This window comes from Crocodylus siamensis, chromosome 7 (assembly GCF_052110815.1).
Source record: "Crocodylus siamensis isolate JL-2025a chromosome 7, ASM5211081v1, whole genome shotgun sequence".
In the NCBI taxonomy this organism is placed as follows: Eukaryota; Metazoa; Chordata; order Crocodylia; family Crocodylidae; genus Crocodylus; species Crocodylus siamensis.
In genome coordinates, this window is record NC_143401.1 from 9,782,627 (window position 1) to 9,803,649 (window position 21,023).

General features: G+C 42.7%; 1 protein-coding gene across 4 annotated transcripts in view; it reads right to left on the bottom strand.

Annotated features, from left to right (window-relative positions):
- Positions 1-2,899: 2,899 nt before the first annotated feature.
- The window catches only part of HNRNPR (heterogeneous nuclear ribonucleoprotein R), a 36,031-nt gene continuing 17,907 nt past the window's right edge, over positions 2,900-21,023 (bottom strand). For all 4 annotated transcript variants that reach the window (XM_090058554.1, XM_090058553.1, XM_090058557.1 and 1 more), the window contains 6 exons: positions 12,386-12,562; positions 11,639-11,774; positions 9,400-9,605; positions 8,282-8,431; positions 4,392-4,513; positions 2,900-4,180 (listed from right to left, as the gene is read on the bottom strand). In XM_090058554.1, the coding sequence (XP_089914680.1) occupies positions 3,568-4,180; positions 4,392-4,513; positions 8,282-8,431; positions 9,400-9,605; positions 11,639-11,774; positions 12,386-12,562 (1,404 nt within the window). In that variant the 3' untranslated portion in view covers positions 2,900-3,567. The remainder of the gene's footprint in view (positions 4,181-4,391; positions 4,514-8,281; positions 8,432-9,399; positions 9,606-11,638; positions 11,775-12,385; positions 12,563-21,023) is intronic.

Genomic DNA, 21,023 nt, shown 5'->3' on the forward strand with positions numbered 1-21,023 from the left:
ACAAAAAAAATTCAACAAATGGGCTTAATATGCTAATACAGAAGACAAAATCTAACTAGTTGAAAAAGAACCATCAAGAATCACATTTATATAGATCTTTTAGTTCTCTGAAAATTTGAAAATTTTTAAAGACAGTTCAGCTACCTAAAGATTGAGATCATCCTTTATACAATATTAAGACATAGAGTGTTGTTTAACAGATATATTAACTAGAAAAATTAGACATTTAGCTCTAATGATTTGGCAAATTAAATTTGAGAATTAAATTGACCTTGCTGAGAAGAAACTAAGCCTATAGAACATGACAGCTTTAGAAATCTTGCTCAAGAAGTTTTGGAATAACTAGAAATCTGACGCTTTTTTTTTTGTTTTGTTTTTGGTTTTTGTTTTTTTTTTTTGTTTTGTTTTGTTTTTTTAAGTCAAACACCTTCTTATCAATACAGACATTTAAACAACTGCTATAAATGAGTGATCAAATAATTCTTAATCCCATTTCGTCACTTCTCCACCAATGTCAGCAGGACACTTGCACAAACTGAATTTAAAACATCTGTGTGAGGTGAAACTCATTTTCAAGATAGTTATTTTTATGGTAGGTTTTTTGGATGTTATGCAGACAGAAAGAAAGATCAAGACACACGCAAGTAAAATTTTGGAAATTTGCAAATTTGTTTCCATCACATTTTTCCTTAGTATTTGTCACAGAATATACTAAGTCCTTTAATTTTATTACAGAATCTTTGTGGAGTAGAGTTTAATAGTTTTGATGTAGTTTTCTCCAAGTTCAATGTATATCTCTGATGCACTAAAATTTTAATAAATATCTTCTGAAATGTTTTAATAAAATGCTTTTGCAACTTTAACTAAATTTGAGTACCCACAAGTTGCATAGAAGTCAAAGCAGCTCGCAAATTTTGCAAATATAAAAAAAAAAAACCCAACAGAATTTTATTTTCAACTGCACAAAATATGAATGATTTTTCATATCCAAGCATTAGGATAAATAGTATTTTGGTGGAAGCATATCCCAAAAAAATACAGATTTATGGTTCTTCAGGTAAACAGCTTTAATGCTATTTCTGATCCTTGTTAGTTTTGTAACAGATTATCTTCCCCCTCCCCCCATAAACAAATATTTTGGCATTTTACCTCTTTGGGACTCCTAACAGTTGAAATGTGCATTAAATGAAAATTCCATTCGAGTCAAATTTAGCTTGTAATAGAACCTCCTTTTTTTATAATTTGCTGAAATGAAAGTACTTGTTTTGTATTTGTGTGGTTTTATTTACCACCACAAAAGAAAGATACAGTAACCATTAGAGATGTAACTACTGAAAAAGCCAGATTTCCAGAAGAGGTACTCCTTGTGATTCATTTACAAGCCAGATCCTCATCACAAGCAAAAAACCCACTACTCTCACTCAGGCAATCCTCCCTCTGACTTCACTGCTTAAAATAAGGAATAAGAAATACACAACTTGGCCCAATGACTTCAGGTAACTTCCCTCCTCCCCCAGCATAACATCTGGAATGCAAATTTAAAAAATACTTTATAAACTTATGTGGCATTTGACTTTGTTTTATTAACTTGAAGGGAACAGAGACCTTCAACATAAGGAGAAAACTCGTTTTGAGAAGTAGGTATGTGTTCTTGCTCCAATTCCGGTCAGAAGCTGTAACCCAAGCAATTGTCTACCAAACCCACAAAAAAAAAACCCCAAAAAAACAACCCACCATGGTAATAGGGACAAATTTGTTTTCTACATTCTGATATATCGTATGAAAGACACCAGACAACGGAAGGCAAATGGAAGAGTATGCCCACTGACATTTAATTTCTCCAATGATTTTGTTTAGCATGTTGTAATCAAGTTTGAGCAATAGATTTAAAGGAGGGCAAATGTTAATTTTGATATTCAGAAGTCAAGCAATAATTTTCTTTAAAAGTTCTAATCCTTCTTGTTTTGCTCTTTCCTGAAAAATAAAGGTTCTTCACTGGGATAGCTTAGATAAGAGAAAGCTAATTTCATGACTTGGCAGCACCAAAACAAAAAAAGAAAGAAAGAAAAAGAGAAAAAAAGCCCACCCAGGAGTGTTAGAAACAGGGGTCAATAAAAGCCATATACAATACCCCAAGATATGTTACCTAGCAATCTCCCAGAAAGATGGTGACTAGCATATTTTTTAATTAAGCCTTTATTACAAGGCATGAGAATTCTAAGGCAAATTGTTCATCATGGCAGAACATCAAATCAAAATGCCAGTAACTAAATTAAGCAGAACATAGAGAAGGTTTGTTGCCTGTAGCAAAAACAAAACACCCTTATCCTTACAGAGCCTCAGCATTTAAGTTTACAGCAAAATTCTTATCCCTATCACATTAGCTCAAATTTAACCATTTCAATTAAAACTAAGATTCTCGGAATCAAAACCATCTTATGCGGCTGTGCATTACATAGTACAATAGGGCCAGAATTTGGACACAGTAGCCCCTAGAGGTGTCCCACAAATACACAGTACTCATAAAAAGGGAACAAAGCTAAACACACTATAGGCTCCGCTTCCTTCTCCACGTTAATTCACTTGCAAGAGAATTCTAATTCACCTAGACCCTATATGAATGTTCAGGTATAACTGAATCCTTTCTTAAAACAGAAGAAATAAGTTTCAAAATTAGATGCAGTAGTTTGAAAACATCCTTTAAACAGTGTCCTTTGAACTCTTACTGCAATTTCACCTAGCTCTCAGTCTGATGTTCATTGTGTTATATGCTGGAAAGCACAAGAAATTTTTGCATGAATTTGATCACTCACATAGGCAGTTATACTTTGAAAACAATGCTTCTTGCAAGAATTACCAATAAAATAATGTTTTAGGACGCAATTGAATTTGAAATAGGTAATGTTTTGAATAGATTTTTTAGTTTTATTGAAATCTTACATGAACAAGAAATTGGAAATACAATCACATCAAGGAACAAATTGCCACGGCTTTGACGTTTAAGTCAAACAAATTTTGTAGGGCAGGTTTTCAAAAAGGTGTGAAGTTATAACAATTTAAAAACACAGTTAACCTACTTCTAGGAATGCAAAACATACAATCATGTTATTTTCAATACAAGAAAAAACTTAATTTTTCTGTAATTTCTTAAAACTACTAAGACAAAGCACTAGCTTTTACTTTTATGTACAGCATACTCCTATGTAGTCTATCCCAAATCCAAAAAAGAAACTGTCCAAAACCAGAGGTTCTGCAAATCATGATTGAACAGTGTGCCCATCCTGCTTTTAAACTGCTAAAAATGAAGCCTAAAACGATAAAAGCATCGAAACCCCAAATGGAGTTCAGGAATTCTGCAAGCCCAGTAATGTCCAAGTGCGTTTATGAAAAAAGAAAACTAAAAGACTCGAGTATATACACAATAGAGTGATTCTTCAGCCCAATACAAATGACAGCCAATCGCTACTGAAGGATGAAACATTAAGCCAATTTTTTTTTTTTTTGAAGAATATAGATCTATAGCCAATTCTATGTTGCCAATATCATTCTCAAGCCCTCCTCACTTGTCTACTTCCACTGCTGCCCATAAGTATCCTGATAAAATTCCTGGTTGTCATTATTGTAACCATAGTTACCGGCATAGTCACCACCTTGCTGGAGCGGCTGCTGAGCGATGGGTTGGGAGCCCCAGTTCTGTTGGTTGTTGGTCTGACGGCGTTTGGAATCGGGTTGGTTGTACCCATCTGCCTTTCTCTTGCCTCCTACGTTGCCCCCACGGTTGCCCCTGGCTCCACGAGCACCACGTCCTCTCTGCTGCTGTGCAGGACCCCCTCTCCCACCCCTGGCTCCTCTTGCCGGTCCCATGGGTGCCCCCCTCTGTGAATAGCCAGCTCTACCTCTTGGTGGTGGTGCTCCCCGCCCCCTAGGTGGTGGAGGAGCGCCTCTCCCACCCCTTCCTCCTCCTCCTCTTCCTCTTATAGCATAGCCATCATCATAGCCGTAATAGGGATCTTCATAGCCACCACGGTAATCATGATAGTCATAACCATAATAATCATCGTAATAATCTTCATAGCCATAGTAATCTGGGGGATAGCCATATCCACCTCTCCCTCCACGACCTCGGCCTCTAATAGGTGGTGGCATACGAGGTGGAGGGTAGTAATAATAGTCTTCATACCTAGTAAGAAAAAGAAACGCATATTAAAATTTGTCTATCTTAAGAGAGTCTTCTAAATAACTATTACCACCACCCCCCACTTAACACATGGTGTGTGGGAAGAGAAGACCATTTGTTTTTCTATGCGATATTTCTATGCTAGCTCACATTCTGTTAGAAGCATGAAGTTTTGCTATTTCTACATTACAACACTACAGAAATGAAGACTCACGCAGTGCTTCTGGAGGCTTGTCTAGCAGCCTGACGTTCTTTCCTTTTCTTATCCGGTGGCTTTGCTAAAACTATTTCAATTTCTTCCCCCTCTATCTCTTTTCCATTCATTTCATTCATAGCCTGCACGGAAAGAAAAAAAATGAAACCAGAGAGAAGCACCTGAGTTAACAGGAATTGGTTTCCATTAACCAAAATCTTTGCGAGTTGCTACAAATTCTCAAAGGTGTAACAAAATAAAATATCACACAGATGAAACTGAAAAGGAAATATCCTTAGAACTTTCACTCCTGAGCTCCATCTCCAGCATCTGTCATTAAATTGTGATGTTAGTTGGGCCACCAAAGGCTACACTTTCTTCAAGGCTGTATTCTTAGACTTCCTAAAAGGATGCCATAGTAGACTGCACTCTAACCCCTCTTCATCCACTATGCTGAAACAGGTCTAAGATACAATGGAAAGATAAAAATGTCAAAGATCATATTTTAATAATATTAAAATTGTTCCAGACTTGTCAAAGCAACTGACCCACGTTGCAAATATGTAGCACTTCCACATTTCTTAAAAAGGAACATTCATTTCAGATGCAAATACTGGAGAAGTTCTTGATTACTGACATGAACAGTACACAGACACTAACACATACTTAAACTCCTAACTTATATGCAAGTCTGGTTTTGTACACAGGTGTAAATAACTACAACCAATAGGCAGAGAGACACTACATTTGATGGTCTGACATTTTTCTCTTTAAAAAGAAAAGTTATAAATACAGGGTAAGGATTCTGAAACTATGCTGTGTCTATGATCCTCTAGAAATATTTCTTCAGAGCCAAGTGGAAAGAAGGCAAAATGAAACAAATACAAAAATATCCAGGAGCAACTATTCTGTATTTACTAGGAGTGCACCAACAGAGATTTTGTAGGCCAATAGTGATAGCTGATTTTTAAAGAGGCGTATCGCCAGACACTGATCCAATTTCTGACGCATAGCCCGGCAACTTGAAGAGCTGCATGCAGCTGGTAAGTCTGTTGTGGTGGAAGGGAAGAGGGGAGGGAAGAAAAGGGTGTGGGGGCAGCTCAAGGCCCCTGCAGTGAGGGAGGAGTGGGGCTGGGGTAGGCACTGCCCAGCCAGGGGGGGGCAGGGCATGGAATAGAAGTGGGGGGGGACTGGCTCCTCCCAATGTGCACAGCCCGGGAGGACGAGGGGCGTGTGCCCCCAGATCTGCGCGGCGCGGGATGGGCTGCAGCTGTGGGCTAAGACCAGGGCAGTGGTGGGCTACGGGGGAACCTGCAGCCATCCCAAAATTCACCATAGCCCCCCTCCCAGCATTGTCACTGCCCACCCCAAGCAGAGCCCTGGCCCAGCCCCTCCCTCCACACATGCCGGGAAGAGCCTAGCTCAGTCTCAGCCTGCAGTTGCAGCCCACCCCACCCCACCCCACCAGCACAGATCCGGGGATACACCCCTTCCTCCCGGACAAGCCACACCTCTGTCCCGCATCCTACTCCAGCCCTACCCCACTCCCTCACTGCAGAAGCCTTGATCTGCCCCCCCCCGCCCCCACCAGTTCCCTCCCCTTCCCTTTCCACCACAACAGACTTAACAGCTGCACACAGCTGGAGAGCTGCCGGGCTGTGCTCCTTGCCACCTATGTGCTACATCGTGGCTGTGCACATGCATGGGCATTTGTTGGCCAAATTATCAGCCACATCATACCTATTTCCAATGCAGTCCATTTTATTTATAGATCGGTGCCAATCTCATCTTGGACCAATGCATTGATGCACCTCTAGTATTTAGCTTGGGTTTTGATGGTGAATTTCAATGAGGTCTATGTCTACACAATGAAAGAAGAAACTATCAAATACATTTCAACAAGAACAGGTAGAAGTTCAGGGGGAAGTAATACAAGTTCATGAGTCACTAAAAATGGTACACATATAAGGGAGTCAAATTAGGATCTTAAGTTAAAAACATAAGGGAAGCTGCACTTAGGGCACTGACAAACATCCTATTTGAAGCACTTCAATGACTTTAAATCTCTCCAAGTGTGCAGAAGTACTAGATAACAGTAAAAGGCTGTGTCATATTTGTGCCCTATAGCAAAAAGCAACGGAGGTTTGGTGAGTCCTCCCACATCCCAGTGCTCTGCCATCTACCCCATCCTCCCCCTGCCTCAAAGCTCTACCTGTGACTAACTGAACTCCAGTGTTTGTAGGATCACAGAATCTGTGTGATACATTTACTATTTACTGCCAGACACAAAAGAACACCAAGCCCATATTCTGGCAGATACCTACCTTGAGGATTATACTCCACTGTAATACAAGTATCAAGGATTTTTTGCAGCTTGTTACCAGGGGTCTGTGCCCACAGGTCACATCCCTATGAGCTGGAATTTACATTCCACAGGGACAACTAGCAGCGGCACATATTTGTGCCACTGCTAGTTATCCCCAGGGAATGCCTCTGCATGCACACTCTGGTGTGCAGCAAGTTGCCCCACACCTTGCACCTCCTAAAGTGGTTTAGAAGAAGCTGGAGCAAGCATCTGGGCTGGCCCCAGCAGCCTTACCTGAGGTCCTAGGGGCCTCCTGGGGCTCCAGCAACAGCATTCTGGGTCTGTGGAACCTGGACAGCCAGGCTTCAGTTTCGGGCAGCTCATGTTGCTGCCACACATGCTGCTCCGCTTTTTCTGGCGTAGGGGGGGTTTTTTTGACTTCCTGATGTCAAAAATCCTCCTGTTCTGCAAACTACCAGCAAGGTAAAAGCTTGCATGTACAGAGCACACAGTTTGCAATGCCACAGGGACCTGCAAAGCCACAAACCGCATATTCCTGCCTATGGGGATGAACCCACAGTGTCCGCGCCATCCTTTTTTGCCATGCCTACAAAGCAATTTACCCTCTGGAGGCAGACAGAGATAATAACTTCCTTGCTATGTGGAGCAACAAGGACACTTAGTACTCACCCTAAGCAAGCCACTGCAACTAGCGGAGTGCCTCCAATCTGGCACCCATGGTCAAGACCAAAGTGCTGAAGATACAGTATAAGGCCTGAGGCACCAATTGGGCCTTGGAAAGTGAGAGTGACTAGAATCTAAGAGAAGTAGTCACAGACTGACACAGGTAGAACAGAATCCCTCTCTTCTGTTTAAGAGGGCCAATCTGGAGGCTAACCACCCATCTGCAAGCAAGAGCTTCAAAGACACTGATATCAACTAACCTATCCCATCCCAGCAGACTGACCATATAACAGTATGGGCCATCAACTCCATACCCAACAATCCTGCCAACTGTCCTCCAACCACTACCCAAGAACATCTCCCAACACCCACTCACAAAAAAGCAGCATATCAGCCCTCTGATAAGCTTCAACAATCCAGCATGGTAACTGTCCCCACTCCAAGAAACCCCACCAAGAAACCCTGTATCATAAGGCTGCTACAGAAATCATGGCCTATACTGTCACTGTGTGGAGGGGCCGAGCAGGTGGGGCATGTTCAAAGAGAGAGAGAAAAAGTGAGAGAGACACTCAGGCAAGCCAACAAAACTAACTTAAAAATGGATCTTGGGTGTGACCAACAGTAAAAATCAGCAAGTTGTAATAAACACCTATGAACAGTCCAATAATACTGAATCAGTAAAAGCAAAACTAAAAAGCCTATAGCTGATGACCTCCAGACAATTCACTGGAGTTTTCCTGTGATAGCAGGGCTGTTACACAAGTCCTACAATTACAATTGTGTGATTGCAGCAAAGCTACTTTAAGAAGCTGAGACAAAGTTGCATAGCAAGTTCTTCCTACACATTTGGTATGAAATGTTACAGTTAATATTTAGTCCACCGACTGTTTAGTGTGCCAAAAGGTAATAAAACAAAGCCTACCTTTACTGCTGCACCTCTATCCTCAAAGTGGACAAAAGCATAATCCTTCAATTTCTTCACTCTTTCCAGCTTTCCAAATTCTGAAAAGGATTTCTCCAGGATTTCTTCTGTCACTGTAGTGGCCAAGTTCCTTACAAATAAGACTTTCACCTAAGGAAAAATAAGTGTCAAAGTTGAAAAGTTAACAGTTTTTAAAAAGTAGGTATTAAGTGAACAAGTAGCAGCCAACTTCTATTAAACAAAACACCACTGTTCTGCTGTACTCCATTTCCCACAAAAAATTTCTGGTAGAGTCTTAAACTCGAGTGTTTATCTTCAAAAAATGTAGTGTGAACATCTGTATGACAGTCTCCCCATTTTCTTTTGTTGTTCCCAGAGAGCCAACCAATGGCATTAATAATGTCAAGTTTCTTTTACTAGGAACTCCCATGATCCATATTCCAGGAATAGGTTTTCTGGTTTTGCACTGGTGTTCTTTATTTATTTTTGCAATAAATTGGTGAAAAGAAAACAGAAACTTGTCATTCCTAAACGGGAATTCCCAATGGATAAAATTGGGAGAGACTGCTTTTATGCTTGTTCTCTGTTACTGTCTAGAAGGGAGTAACAAGGTGCAATTCTCAGAGAAAATGGATGCCTCACTGTACCCAGAGAAAATTATATTCAGAAAATCTAGCCTTCCACCCAAAAAACTCCAGCACTGGTTCTTAGTCAATGAAACAAGAATACAGAATTCCTGTACATTATATTCCTAGGAAGTGAGTTATGCATGGATATAATTTTCATTAGGGTACTGGACCTTGGAAGAAACAAGACAGCATGAGATGGACTTGTGGTTCAATCCGATAGGATAGTCTTACGCAGCCTGTTCTGCCATGCTAGATACACAGGTAAACAAGTTCCATAGCCAGTTTTCCAATTCTTAAGCCATAGGGAGCTGGAGTGCTAGGTGAGAGGGCACACTCAACCAGGGGACAAAGAAATGCTTTCTATTTTTCACAGCCCCCTCTAGCAAACTAAGAAAGGGACAAAAAAGTACCACTAATTCTACCGCCAACAAGTTGTAAAGCTCTCCCTAAATTCACAGCAACTTTTAGTATAATCCCTATTTATATTACCTTTGCCATGACTTCTGGATCAGGTTCCTCTACTGGGTCAGCCCATTCCACTGTCACAACATTTCCCCAGACTTTTACTTTCCCACTCATCAGCCGACGTCGAGCTTGTGCAGCTGACTTGTGATCTTCGTATTCCAGGAAGCAAAATCCCCGATTTTTCTTTTTATCATCCGGCTGATGATACAGAATTACATCCACCAAACCCTCTGAAAATGCACATACCTTTAGTGTGAAACTAGCAGTGAAAACATTCTCTTTAAAAATAACAGGGCATGTTTAATGTGCTTCCAACAATACTCTGTAGACTCCACAGGTGATCTGAAAGTCAAAGTTCTAACTTATGCACGCAAATCACGCACTCAGTTCAACCACAAAAAAACAATAGGTCTGAAATTGGGGATTTGTGGTAGCAATTTATTAAGGAATTTCAATGTGGAGACTACACACCAGATCTCTGAACTACTTAAACAGGAAACCAAGAAATAGGAATAACAGGTTCCTTACTTCCCTGCAAAGACTAATGTTTGCCAAGTACCTGTGGATATTCAGCACTGCAACAGACAGTTCCATTATCCCCTAATTTATCATACAAACTGCATGATGCTGGCTCCTCACAAGCTGGCATGTTCAGAGGATGTGCAATGCTGGGCTGCATGTAGGCATCCAGGAATTGCACATATGCCACATGTGCAAAATAACCAAGATGTTATAAAATGCCAAACCAGCCACACAGATGACCTACATTTAATGTGGAGCATGCATGCGGCTTGTTTGTATCACATTATTTTGAACATGTGACATACACAGGTATCCAGGAACATCACATGCAGCCCAGCACTGTACACTTTTGAACATGCAAGTCTGCTGGGAACCAGCAAAATCAAAGGGCAGTGTGCAAGTTTGGGCTGCACATCCGCTGTTTTAGAAGTGGCCAGGGTACCATGGGCCTAACATTGGAAAAGTTCTATGCAGTGACAGACACATGGAGCCCTGGACATTTAAAAAGCAGGTATGAAGCTGGGCTTCCCCGTGTCAGGCTCGCAGTGCCCTGGGAACTTAAAGCAGATATGTGGTCTAAGTCTGAGTGAACCTGCCCCCTCAGCAGTCACAAGACTAGGATCAGAGTTACTTTATGTCTGATCCCCAAAATTGTTTTACCCCTGTTATGTCTTGATGTGCATGGCAGGATGCATGATTTTTTAGATTGGGCATTAAATTCCTCTGATGCAATTGTGGAAACATATCAAGGTCTGCCAGGGGCCTACGGCTACAGCAGGACACACATGACCCCTCCCAAACTTTGAAAGAAGTCTCCTACATTTCTTGCCAATTTCACAAAGTCTTGCCTTCTAACAAAACCTTAAATTGGCTTCAAACCCATACCAGTAAAGTACACGCAATCATGAAGTCTGCATATCATGTAAATTATTCCGTCTTAAATCACCATTATGGATTAGCAGTAAAACATAATGGCATTCAGAACTGAATGAAAGAACAACATTTGGGCTAGTGGTGGCAAAATGTTTGGAAAGCAACAGCTTGTAAGTAGCGGCAAGATTCAAAGCCCTGCTTTCCAGTTCAAGGAACCCTTTCCCTCTAGGGTACAGGATATTAAGAGATAGGAACCTGCGCTGCCTCTCTCTCAGTTCCCCAGGAGTTTCATTTATCTTATGCTTTCTGTGCAGATAGTTTGATTGTTCTCTCCCATCCCTGAACTAACTTTTAAGTGCTACTTGTAGGACATTCTCCAGCAGATGATATTTTTAGAAGCAACCCAGATTATCACACTGCTACTAGAGCCAAGCTAAACTACTCAAATTATTCAATAATGGAACCTTTAAAGTTAGCCCCATTAAAAGTTTTAAGCTGGACTAAAAAAGTCTCATCTATTTTTCTTTTTTTTCTTTCTTTCTTTTTTTTTTTTAAAGAACAGGTCTTTATTTTTTGTTGTTCTGTATCCATCTGACATCAGCGCTTTGATATAAAGTTTCAGAAACAGTCAAATTGAGTGGCAGCAAGAAACAGTGAACATAAATCCTTTTTACACTTCACTTGGAGTGTTCATACAGCAAAAAGGTCCCATCTGAAATAAAGCTGGAACTCATTTAAAACTAATCTCATTATCACCAAAACTTAAACTTTACTATTGGTTGTCAACTTGTTATAAAAGCCCAGACTGGGGACTCATCTGTTATTACTACAAACATAGGAAAAAATGGAAAAAATAAACACACTTTACCTGTGACTTTACTGAACTCTTCCAATATATTCTCCTTGGTTTTGTTCTTTGGAATTGACCCAACAAATAGCCTGTTGTTTGCCACAGAGATGCATACTCCAAGGTGCTTTCCTGGACGGATCTCATAGTTGTCACACTGATTAAATAAAAGGAGAAGCCACTCTTAATATATATCAGGTTTAACTTCGCAACAGTTTTGACTTTTCAATAAAAATGTAAATTGAGCTAGCCTTTATATACTGTGCATTGGATTATGTATTACAATAGGAGCACTAAAACGGTCAGAAATTACTGGGAAGAATGCTTCTGGCATTAGTTTTCCAGCAAAGAGCTTTTTTTAAACAACACCCTCACAGTAAGATATTTGAACTACATACTCTTGGGAAGGAAAAATTTGTAGTAGGACAATCAAATTCCAGCCCTGCATTGTCACCAGATTTAGTACCTTGCTCCAAAACAAAAGACAAACAAGAAAGCGCACATTTGGTTCTACAAAAGGGAGGTGAGACTGTGAAAACACTTCAGCACAGAGTACAGATGACCTCAGTCTGTAATTAATTAATCACAGGTTACCTTAAGACAATGCTTATCTCTAACATTTCTATGGAGAAGAGATGAGGAGAGATTTTTAGATTTTTAAAAAGTGCTACAGCAAAGGATCTGAGGATAAATCAGATTAATCAATAAGTTACTCAGTAGTTTTATTACTGATTGTAATAAAATTCTGTCCCACTCAAAATGACTTACCAGTTTAACTGCTTCCTGTGCTGCATCTTTACTACAAAAAGTAATAAAAGCATAACCTCTGTTTTGACCAGAAAGAGGATCCATCATAAGGCGCAGGTCCCAAATTGGGCCAGCCTTCTCAAAGAGTGGCACCAACTCATCCTCATACAAGTCTCTGGGGATCTTGCCAACAAAAACCTGAAGGGAAAAGAACAAGCCCTCCTTAGTCAAAACATTTATAACACTCCAACTTGGCAGAGGTATTTTAAACAAAATTTGCTGGGGAACAAGAATATATAAAACTGAGTGATTTATGAACAATAATAGACAATAGAAAATATCCATTATAGCTTCTCCATACTTACCTTTTACCTTCAGCACTGCATTTTTTCCCATTCTTGGGTTTGTTCTGGCTTTGCTACTCAAATACAGCATTCCAAATCTGTACCATTAAAAGTTTAATATTACTTACCTGTGCAAAAGGTTTTCCTTCATTACGTAAGAACAGAAGTGCACCTGATTATTTAACCTAGTCTCCTGGCTCATAAATGTCAAAGGACTTTCTTGAATTAATTTAACTGATCTTCATGTACTTGCAGGAGATGGACCAAATACCAAAGGACTGGAAAAGGGCCAATGTAGTACCCTTCTTAAAAAAAGGGCCAAAAGGAGGAACCAGGGAACTACACCTCAATATCTGGAAAGTTACTGGAGCATACCCTAAGGAAGGCCATTTGCAAGCATTTGGAGGAAGAACCCAGCCAGCCTGGATTTATGAAAAAAATCACATCAAACAAATCTGATTTCCTCCTATGGCTAAGTAACTACTTGGGTAGATAAAGAGAATGCTGTAGATATAGTGAATTGGGACTTCAGCAAAGTCCCATGTAACCATCTCATAAATAAATTGGAGACATGTAAGCTAAACTACTATACGATGGGTAGATAACTGGCTCAATAGCTGCAAGCAAGGGTAATTATTAACCAGTCCATGTCAGAAAGCCAGGAGGTTTCAAGTGGAGTCCCACTGTGGTCTGTCCTGGGCCTAGTGCTGTTCAATGCATTTATTAACAAATTTGGATGCTGGCATAGAAAGGTTCTTGAGCAAGTTTGCAAACAACACAAAACTGGGAAGGATTGTGAATATGTTGGAAGATACAAGAGATCCTTCTGAATTGCACAACAGATTGGAAAGCTGGGCTAGAGCTAACAGGATGAAGTTCAAGGCAGATAAATGCAAGGTACTACGGGGGGTGGGGGGGGGAAAGAGGGGAGGGAAAAATCAAAAACACAAATATGTGATACCTGGCTGGATGTCAGCAATATGGAAAGGGATTTGGGAGGCTTGGTAGATCATAGACTCTATATGAATCAGCAGTGTAGTGCAGCTACACAAAAGGCAAACGTGGTTTTGGGGTGTTTCAACAGAAACATTAGGTGCAAGACATGGCCAGTGACAGTGCCTCTATTCAGCACTGTTTAGGATTCATCTGGAGTACTGTGTGCAGTTCTACACTCCACATTTTAAAAAGAATGTGTAGAAGTTAGAGAGGATCCAGAGATGGGCAAAGATGATAAAGAGGCTTGGAAAGCAAGTCATACAAGGAGAGACTGAAGGAACCTGGCATGTTCAGCTTGTGGAAAAGGCACTTAAGAAAGGGACATAATGGCAGTCTCCATACCTGAAGGGCTGCCATAAAAATAGAACACCTTTTCTCTCTTGCTACAGAGAGGGGACACAGACCAATGGCTTGAAGTTGCAGCAAAGTAGTTTTGGTTGGATATCCGGAAAAACTTATTCACTGTGAGAACAGTACGACAGTGAAACAAACTGCCTAGAGAAGTTGTTGACTCTCCATCATTGGAGGTGTTCAAGAAGAGCTCGGACAGCCACTGATTAGGGACGATCTAGGTGGTGCTCTAGCACGAGCATTTCCCATACTTCTGGACTTCGCTAATTGCTCCTGTGCCCCCCCTATCTACTACTTGCATCAGGGTGATTTTAAACCTCCCTCAAGAGGCACTAGGTGTTAGCTACAGCCAAGGCTAGGAATTTTGACCTGGGTGCGCCAAAGCTTCTGCTGGAACCAGAGTCAGAGGTTCCTGGCTGGAAGGTCTCATCTCTCTGCTCAGGGTCAGACCAATCACCAGATTTGGGGGCAGAAAGGAATTTTACCCTATGGTCAGATGTATGTACTATGGGGCTTTCTGCCTTCCTCTGTAGTAGGGGGCACGGTCCCCTACTTGGAATCTCTTAAGCGTATGTCAACAACATTTTATAGAAGCAGGACATTGGCTGCTATGGTTTCTCTGTTTTAACTGAGAGGTACGTTCGGGTGTTCTGTCTGTTGTGTTAGGCTTGACAGTAGTCTTAAGTCAAGGTTAGACTATGGATTGTATAATATGGTCTGGATAGGAATGATCCTGGCTCAGGAAAGGAAGAGTTGAACTAGATGACCTTTAGAGTTTCCTTCCAGCCCTACTTCTCTACGATTCGCTGTATTAATAGGAACCTTGCAACTCAACTGAGGTTAGCAAGGTTGCCATGAGAGAGAGCCAAGGGGCTTCTACCTGCTACGGAGTTTAACCCTCCCCTATGCCTAGCAGCTCAGCTGAGTCCAGACAAACCCAGATGGCTAGCTCCCTTGCCCCACAGCTTCTTCAGAAGTGTCAGGACACAAGATGTTATAGGGCTCCCTGTGACCTAGCACTTCAACTTGCCTTTCCCCATAGCTCCCAAGGAGACAGTATGTCTTGTTTACGTCTGGTTTTAAGGGTTAAAACATTAACATCTAATTAAGACAATGACCTTTGGAATTATCAAATACATACAAACAATTTAAATAAATAGATAAATAATACCCAACACTGCAAGACTCTAAACCACAACTACCCAATGTTAGGTGTCACGATTACTTATATCAGTGGTTCTCAACCTTTTTTGTATCAGGACCCATTTGTAAACATCAATGGCCAGTCCCGACCTAGTGCCCCTCACTCCTGACCTGCTGCCCCTACCCCTAGGCCCCAGCATGTGTAGGCCAGGGGGTGGGGCATGTGGGGAGCATGGGGAACTCCAAGCAGCTCCTTGTAGGCTGAAACTCTGACAGTTTGTTTGCGACCCTTATATATATATTTTCTTGTAACGCACTTTTGGGTCGCAACCCATGGGTTGAGAAACACTGACTTATATAATCAGTTTTGAGGAACATTATTCATACATGCATATTCTCCCAAACTGATTTAACCACCTTCTTGTTAGCTTTTAAAAACAATCAATAAGTTGTGTTCGGTGCTATCATTTTTTTTGTTTGCATGGATCATGTTATTCTACATATAGGCATCTTTGCAATTTTGTGACATGACTTAAAGAAAAGATTGGCAATAAAATTATAGCCAGACCAAGCGTCAAAGATGTTCCCCTCTAAATAACTGCTATTTGCATGACAAAGAGCTAAGACTTGGGGAACCTAATAAATAGGTGATGCCCTTAAGTGACAATGGCAAGGGGCATTGGCAGGCATATCAAGGGAGGCAGGTATCAAAGGGGAAGGGAATCCCACACAGAAGCTAATGACCATGTACATCGATTTTGAAAAGGAAGAGATGGGGAGGGGCATATACCAGAATCTGGAGGCTATAAACAGGTGCCTTTATTGTAGGACTGGTTGTGCGACTTGTCTTGGAACGAAGAAATCAGAATATTGGCATGTCCACACATCACCCTTCCAACTAAATTTAAAGAACAGCTGAATATACCGCCACCAGATGGCCAGAGAAAGTATATCCCAGAATGCCTTGCGCTGGTCAATTTTCTGTAGGTTCCCCCAACTCTGCCAACACCGAGCAAAGCATCCGCTGGTGTGCAAATTCCATGGAGTAAAAATTCTGAGAAGGATTTGCATGATTCACTCCAAAGCTCACACCCCCAACTGCCCATCTGCATTTCTACTGGATTTGTGCCACCACCACTGACTGACCCACAGCTTCTGCTACCATCAGCCACTGTAGATCCATATATGTTCACTGCCTTGCAGACCCTGCTGGCCCTGTGTTATGAACTCGTAAGCTACATTAGGTGAAAATGGCAATATCCATGGGCTCTGATTGCTCCTGTGACTTCTTTCATTCACAGTAAGCTCAAGGCAGCAGCACTTACAATAGAAGCTCAAACATGTGCTTGCTGCCAAACAACATGCAGTACTCGGCTATGTCAGGCTCCTAATCCATGGTAGGCCTGAAGATGTTCTGGCTGCAGGTAGGCACACTGTGGCCAGGCTGATGTGCAGCAGCTCCAAACCACTGGGGTGCTTCTATATGAGGGAGCCTAGTAACAAGGGGTGAGAGCAGATTGTAATGGCTACCTGGGATGACGAGCAGCAGTGTGTACAGATCCATGCATCCGGGGGCACCTTCATGAAGATTTATGCCAAGCTTGTCCCACATATACGGTAGTGGACAAGAAACATGCAGGTGCCCTTATCTACGGAGAAGCAGACTGCTGTAGCCACATGAAAGCTGGCAACCCCAAACTGCCTTCAGTCTGTGGCAAACCATTTTGCCACTGGCAAATTAATGGCTGCAGTGTCTAGCAATCCAAATTGTGACAGCCTTGTACATCATACATCTTGCCAACTCACAGGAGGCAATGGACAGGTTTGCCAGCTTAGGGTTCTCCAACTGCACTGAAGCTGTTAACAGCACACACATCACCATTATTTCCCCTGTGTACAGTGGCTGTGGATTTATCAATGCTTCAGTAAGTTATGTACCACCACAGCCATTTCACATACATAAAATGCCAGCTAATCAGGCAGGCTGCACAATGCCAGAATATTTAGGAGCACCCTCCTCCCTGAACTGATGGAGTAGAGAGTTTGCCCCTGGTGTGCCCAACAAAGGTGGAGGGAGTGACTGTACCCCCTTTACTAATTGAAAACCCTGCCTACCTGCTTTACCTTAGATGATGCAAGCTTTTGCTGGGGACCTACCGAAGCAACTGTTTAACTACCAGCTTAGCAGCTGCAGAATGACTGTGGAGTCTGTTTTGGGGCATCTACAGGCTTGCTGGAAGTGCATAAGGACACACATGGGTGCCAGCAACGGCAACGTGCCCCAGTTTGCGGTCTCCGTGTACATGCTGCACAGCATCTGCGAGGCCGAGGCGGCGGCCCTGCCAGTCAAAGCAGAGCAAACCCCCAGCTCCTGCAAATTCTCAAAAAGAGGCCAGTGACTCCGCACTATGTTGGCAAGATGCAATGGCTGACCATTTTCCAAAATTTGAGGTGAAACAGTGAGTTATAAAATGATGTCATGTACTGTCACAACATAAATATTGGCAACTAAACTCATGCTCTCACATGGTCAGTTCCAGCATATCTGGAGAACATGGGGGAGGGTGGGGAGCAATAGCTACAGAGTGTGCAGGGTTAACATGTTAGCTGGATGCTGCTCTCCGCTCCTAGGAATGTGGAAAGGTGCTGCGGGGAGGTGGGGAAGTGAAGGAAGGAAGCGACAAGCTTGGACTGTGAGTTGTGCACAGGCTCCACGGAGGTATGACTGCCTGCCAGTTGCTGAGCTATGCTCCCAAGGCTGTGGAAAGGGAGGAGAGAAAGGAAGTAGTGAAAGCTTGGGCTGTGCAAGGCTGTAGGCTCCTCCAGGCACAGATGGGGGGAGGGGGATAGACAGAGAAAGAGGAACAGTTTTGGTTGGTTGTATATGGCTCTACCAAAGCCAGCTCCACGCTGGACAAAGGGAAGGAGAGTAGGTGCTGGAACAGGCAGGAACTGACTAGAGAAGCTGAGTTATTCTGGCACTTCTCATGCCCCTGAGTACTCACATCTCATATATACAGTGAATGCCACAGCCAGCTTTGGCAACAGGCAGAACTTTTATTAACCAGAACAACAGAAATGTGAAAAGGGGAGGTCAACAGAAATCCTATAAACCTACATATCATGTGCGTGCAGCTTTATGGTGACTTCAGGCACCGGACAACCGCTCCAGCCACAGGATCCAACTGCCTTACAGCTTGGGTGGAGGGAGAAGGAAGTGCTCATTCCCTCCGCTGCTACTGGGGAGCCCTGTGGGACAGTGAAGTTTGGTGGCAGTTTGGTGGCAGCATGTTCTCTGCACAGCCACCAGGTGGTCCCACTTGTGGATTGAGCTATGGGATGACACACCATCCCTGCAGATTCGAAGCAGAAATAAGGCAATACACAGACTACTCTCAACCTTCACAGACTCCCCAAGCATCTTCTTTGTACATTCAGCAATGGCCCTGTAAAGCTCCTCAGCCTACACACGCCACCAGGTGAGCCTGAAAGTATAGGAAAATGAACAGTTCATTGTTTTCTTTGCTGTTACCCTGATGACATAAGCAACCCCCCAAAAGTTCCAACTTGCAAGGCCATCCAGCCAATGGACAGGCTCATTTGCCTTGATGAATCTCAGTGTGGTAAGTTCACTCTTCCCTTTGCTTCCTAGGTACCCGGGTCACTGCACTGCTTAAGATGCACAGCTTGAGAACGCAACAAGAGTACCCCGCTCCCATGCCCATTGCTGCCTTGAGGGGCTGAGCAGACTGCTGCTCGGAAGAGCTAACAACTGTATAAGCTCTGTGTAGTAAGCTGAAGGATCATGGTAGGGTGGGGGCCTGGAAACCTTTTAGGGCTGTAAGGTAAGCTGCTACCATTTCTCCACCCATTCTGCAAAGACTCAGGGACCCCAGCCCACCTGTGCCCCATCCTCTCCTACTGTGAAACAACCCTGGACTGCACGAACCAAGTTTGCTAGAAAGGGGGGCCAGAGGTAGCTCTGACTGACTCTCAAGGCCAGCACTAGCATTTATAAGTCCAGGACAATGTAACCAAGCTGGGACCACTTAGAGGGAAACATGAACTGACGCGATGAAGCAGCAGCAGACCTGATGATTTACAATGTACTTGTTTTCTCCTTCCCTTGCCTGCTGGCTTGTAATTCATTGCTTGTAATAAAGTACAAGCAATCTACAATTAATTATTTTTTGCACGGGAGTGAAGGCCAGCTCTGCTACTTTATTAGGGTGGAACACAGGCAACCAACTGAAAACAAAAGCAAGAGGGGCGGGTGGCACATTATAGCAGTAGTGCATTGTCCTAACTTTTATGAAGCCAAGACTAGTGCCTTATAGCAAGCTCTGAGCACATGACCAGGGCAGCAGGAAGGGTCCCTATTGCTGTGCACTACTTGTCTCTATCTGTTTTTTCTAGGGGGATCCATGAGGCATTAAGTGGATAATTAGTGTAAATGGCATCAATCTCTAAGTGAAATGGGACCCACATGATAATGGCTCCAGACGTAAATGCCCTCCAAAAAAGAAAAGTCAACACTGGTTTCTTTAAACCATTAAAGTGGTACCTATTACCATACCACACAGGGGCGGGGCGGGGCAAGGGTACAATGGGGCAATCCTAGTGCAACCATGTGGTTCCAGTGTAGACCCAATCTGCAATTCTGTGGGGAGCCTGAGGAAGAGGCCTATGGTTCAACTGCCCAGTGCATCACTGAGGTGCTGAACTATCCCAGCTCCTTGCCCACAACCCCCTCGCCCTCCAACTGCCCAACTCCTCTTTACCCAAACATAACAGTGGTCTACAACCTACCATCCCCAAAAGTGAGATATGTTCTGTCACCAGCTGGGTCTTCTGGAGCACTGGGCTGGCTGGGATGAAAACAGGGGGAGGGCAGGAAATTCCAGGCCCTCATTGTCTGAGCCCAGGTTCATTTCAGAGTCCGCACAGGTGAGGCAGATAGCCAGCAAGTCCGTAGTCTGGCTCACTGCTTGGATTGCTTTGCTGGCCTGCAAGAGCTACATGTCTTTGGAGTCCTTGTCACATTCCCAGGAGGCATGTGCTGCCACATCCACTGTGTTTCCAGAGAGGAACATGTTGCTGGCCAGTTACAGGAAATTCTCATAGTAGGAGCATATGAACCTTCATGAGCCAGATTTAGTTGCCATCCCGTGTCCTTGCAAATTGCTGCCTCAGTACCTTGCACTTGAAACAGCACTGGGCCCAGTCACTGTCTTGTTCCTAGGCTGTTATTTCTTTTGTGATTTATAGTCAGACTGCCTTGTTTCAGTAGTTTGATTGTAATACTTGCTGGTTCTTATCGTGCAAACCTTTTGGGGGTTTTGCCCTGTAGAAAGTGACAAAAATTGCTGAATGCTCATGCTTTGTCCCACAAGGAAACATTTTCTCCTGCAACAAAGACTGTATCTGTTCATAGGCTGGGAGAAGGGCAAAGCACTTCAGATGAAAGACAACCAAGGATAGGCATCCATAACCTCAGTGCAAGGTGGAAAGCCCCAGCAAGAGGCTGGAGATCTTCCAAGAATAGCAACAGGACACCAACATAACTCACCAAGAAGCTGTTTCAAGTTAAAGAGCAGGGTGAAGTATCTTTTCCTTGTCTTTGCATATCTGCCGTCAAAAGCTACCAGATTGTTTCTTACGTTTCTGTTTTTATGTAAAATCTGTTCTGCTTCATACCTTGCCGCTTGTCATGTGATAAAGGTGATTTCAAAGTACTAACATCAATAGGAACACCCTTTCTGCAAAGACAGGGATCCATCCTCATTTTCTTTTGCAAACCCAGGAAGATTTTAAGGCTGAAGCAA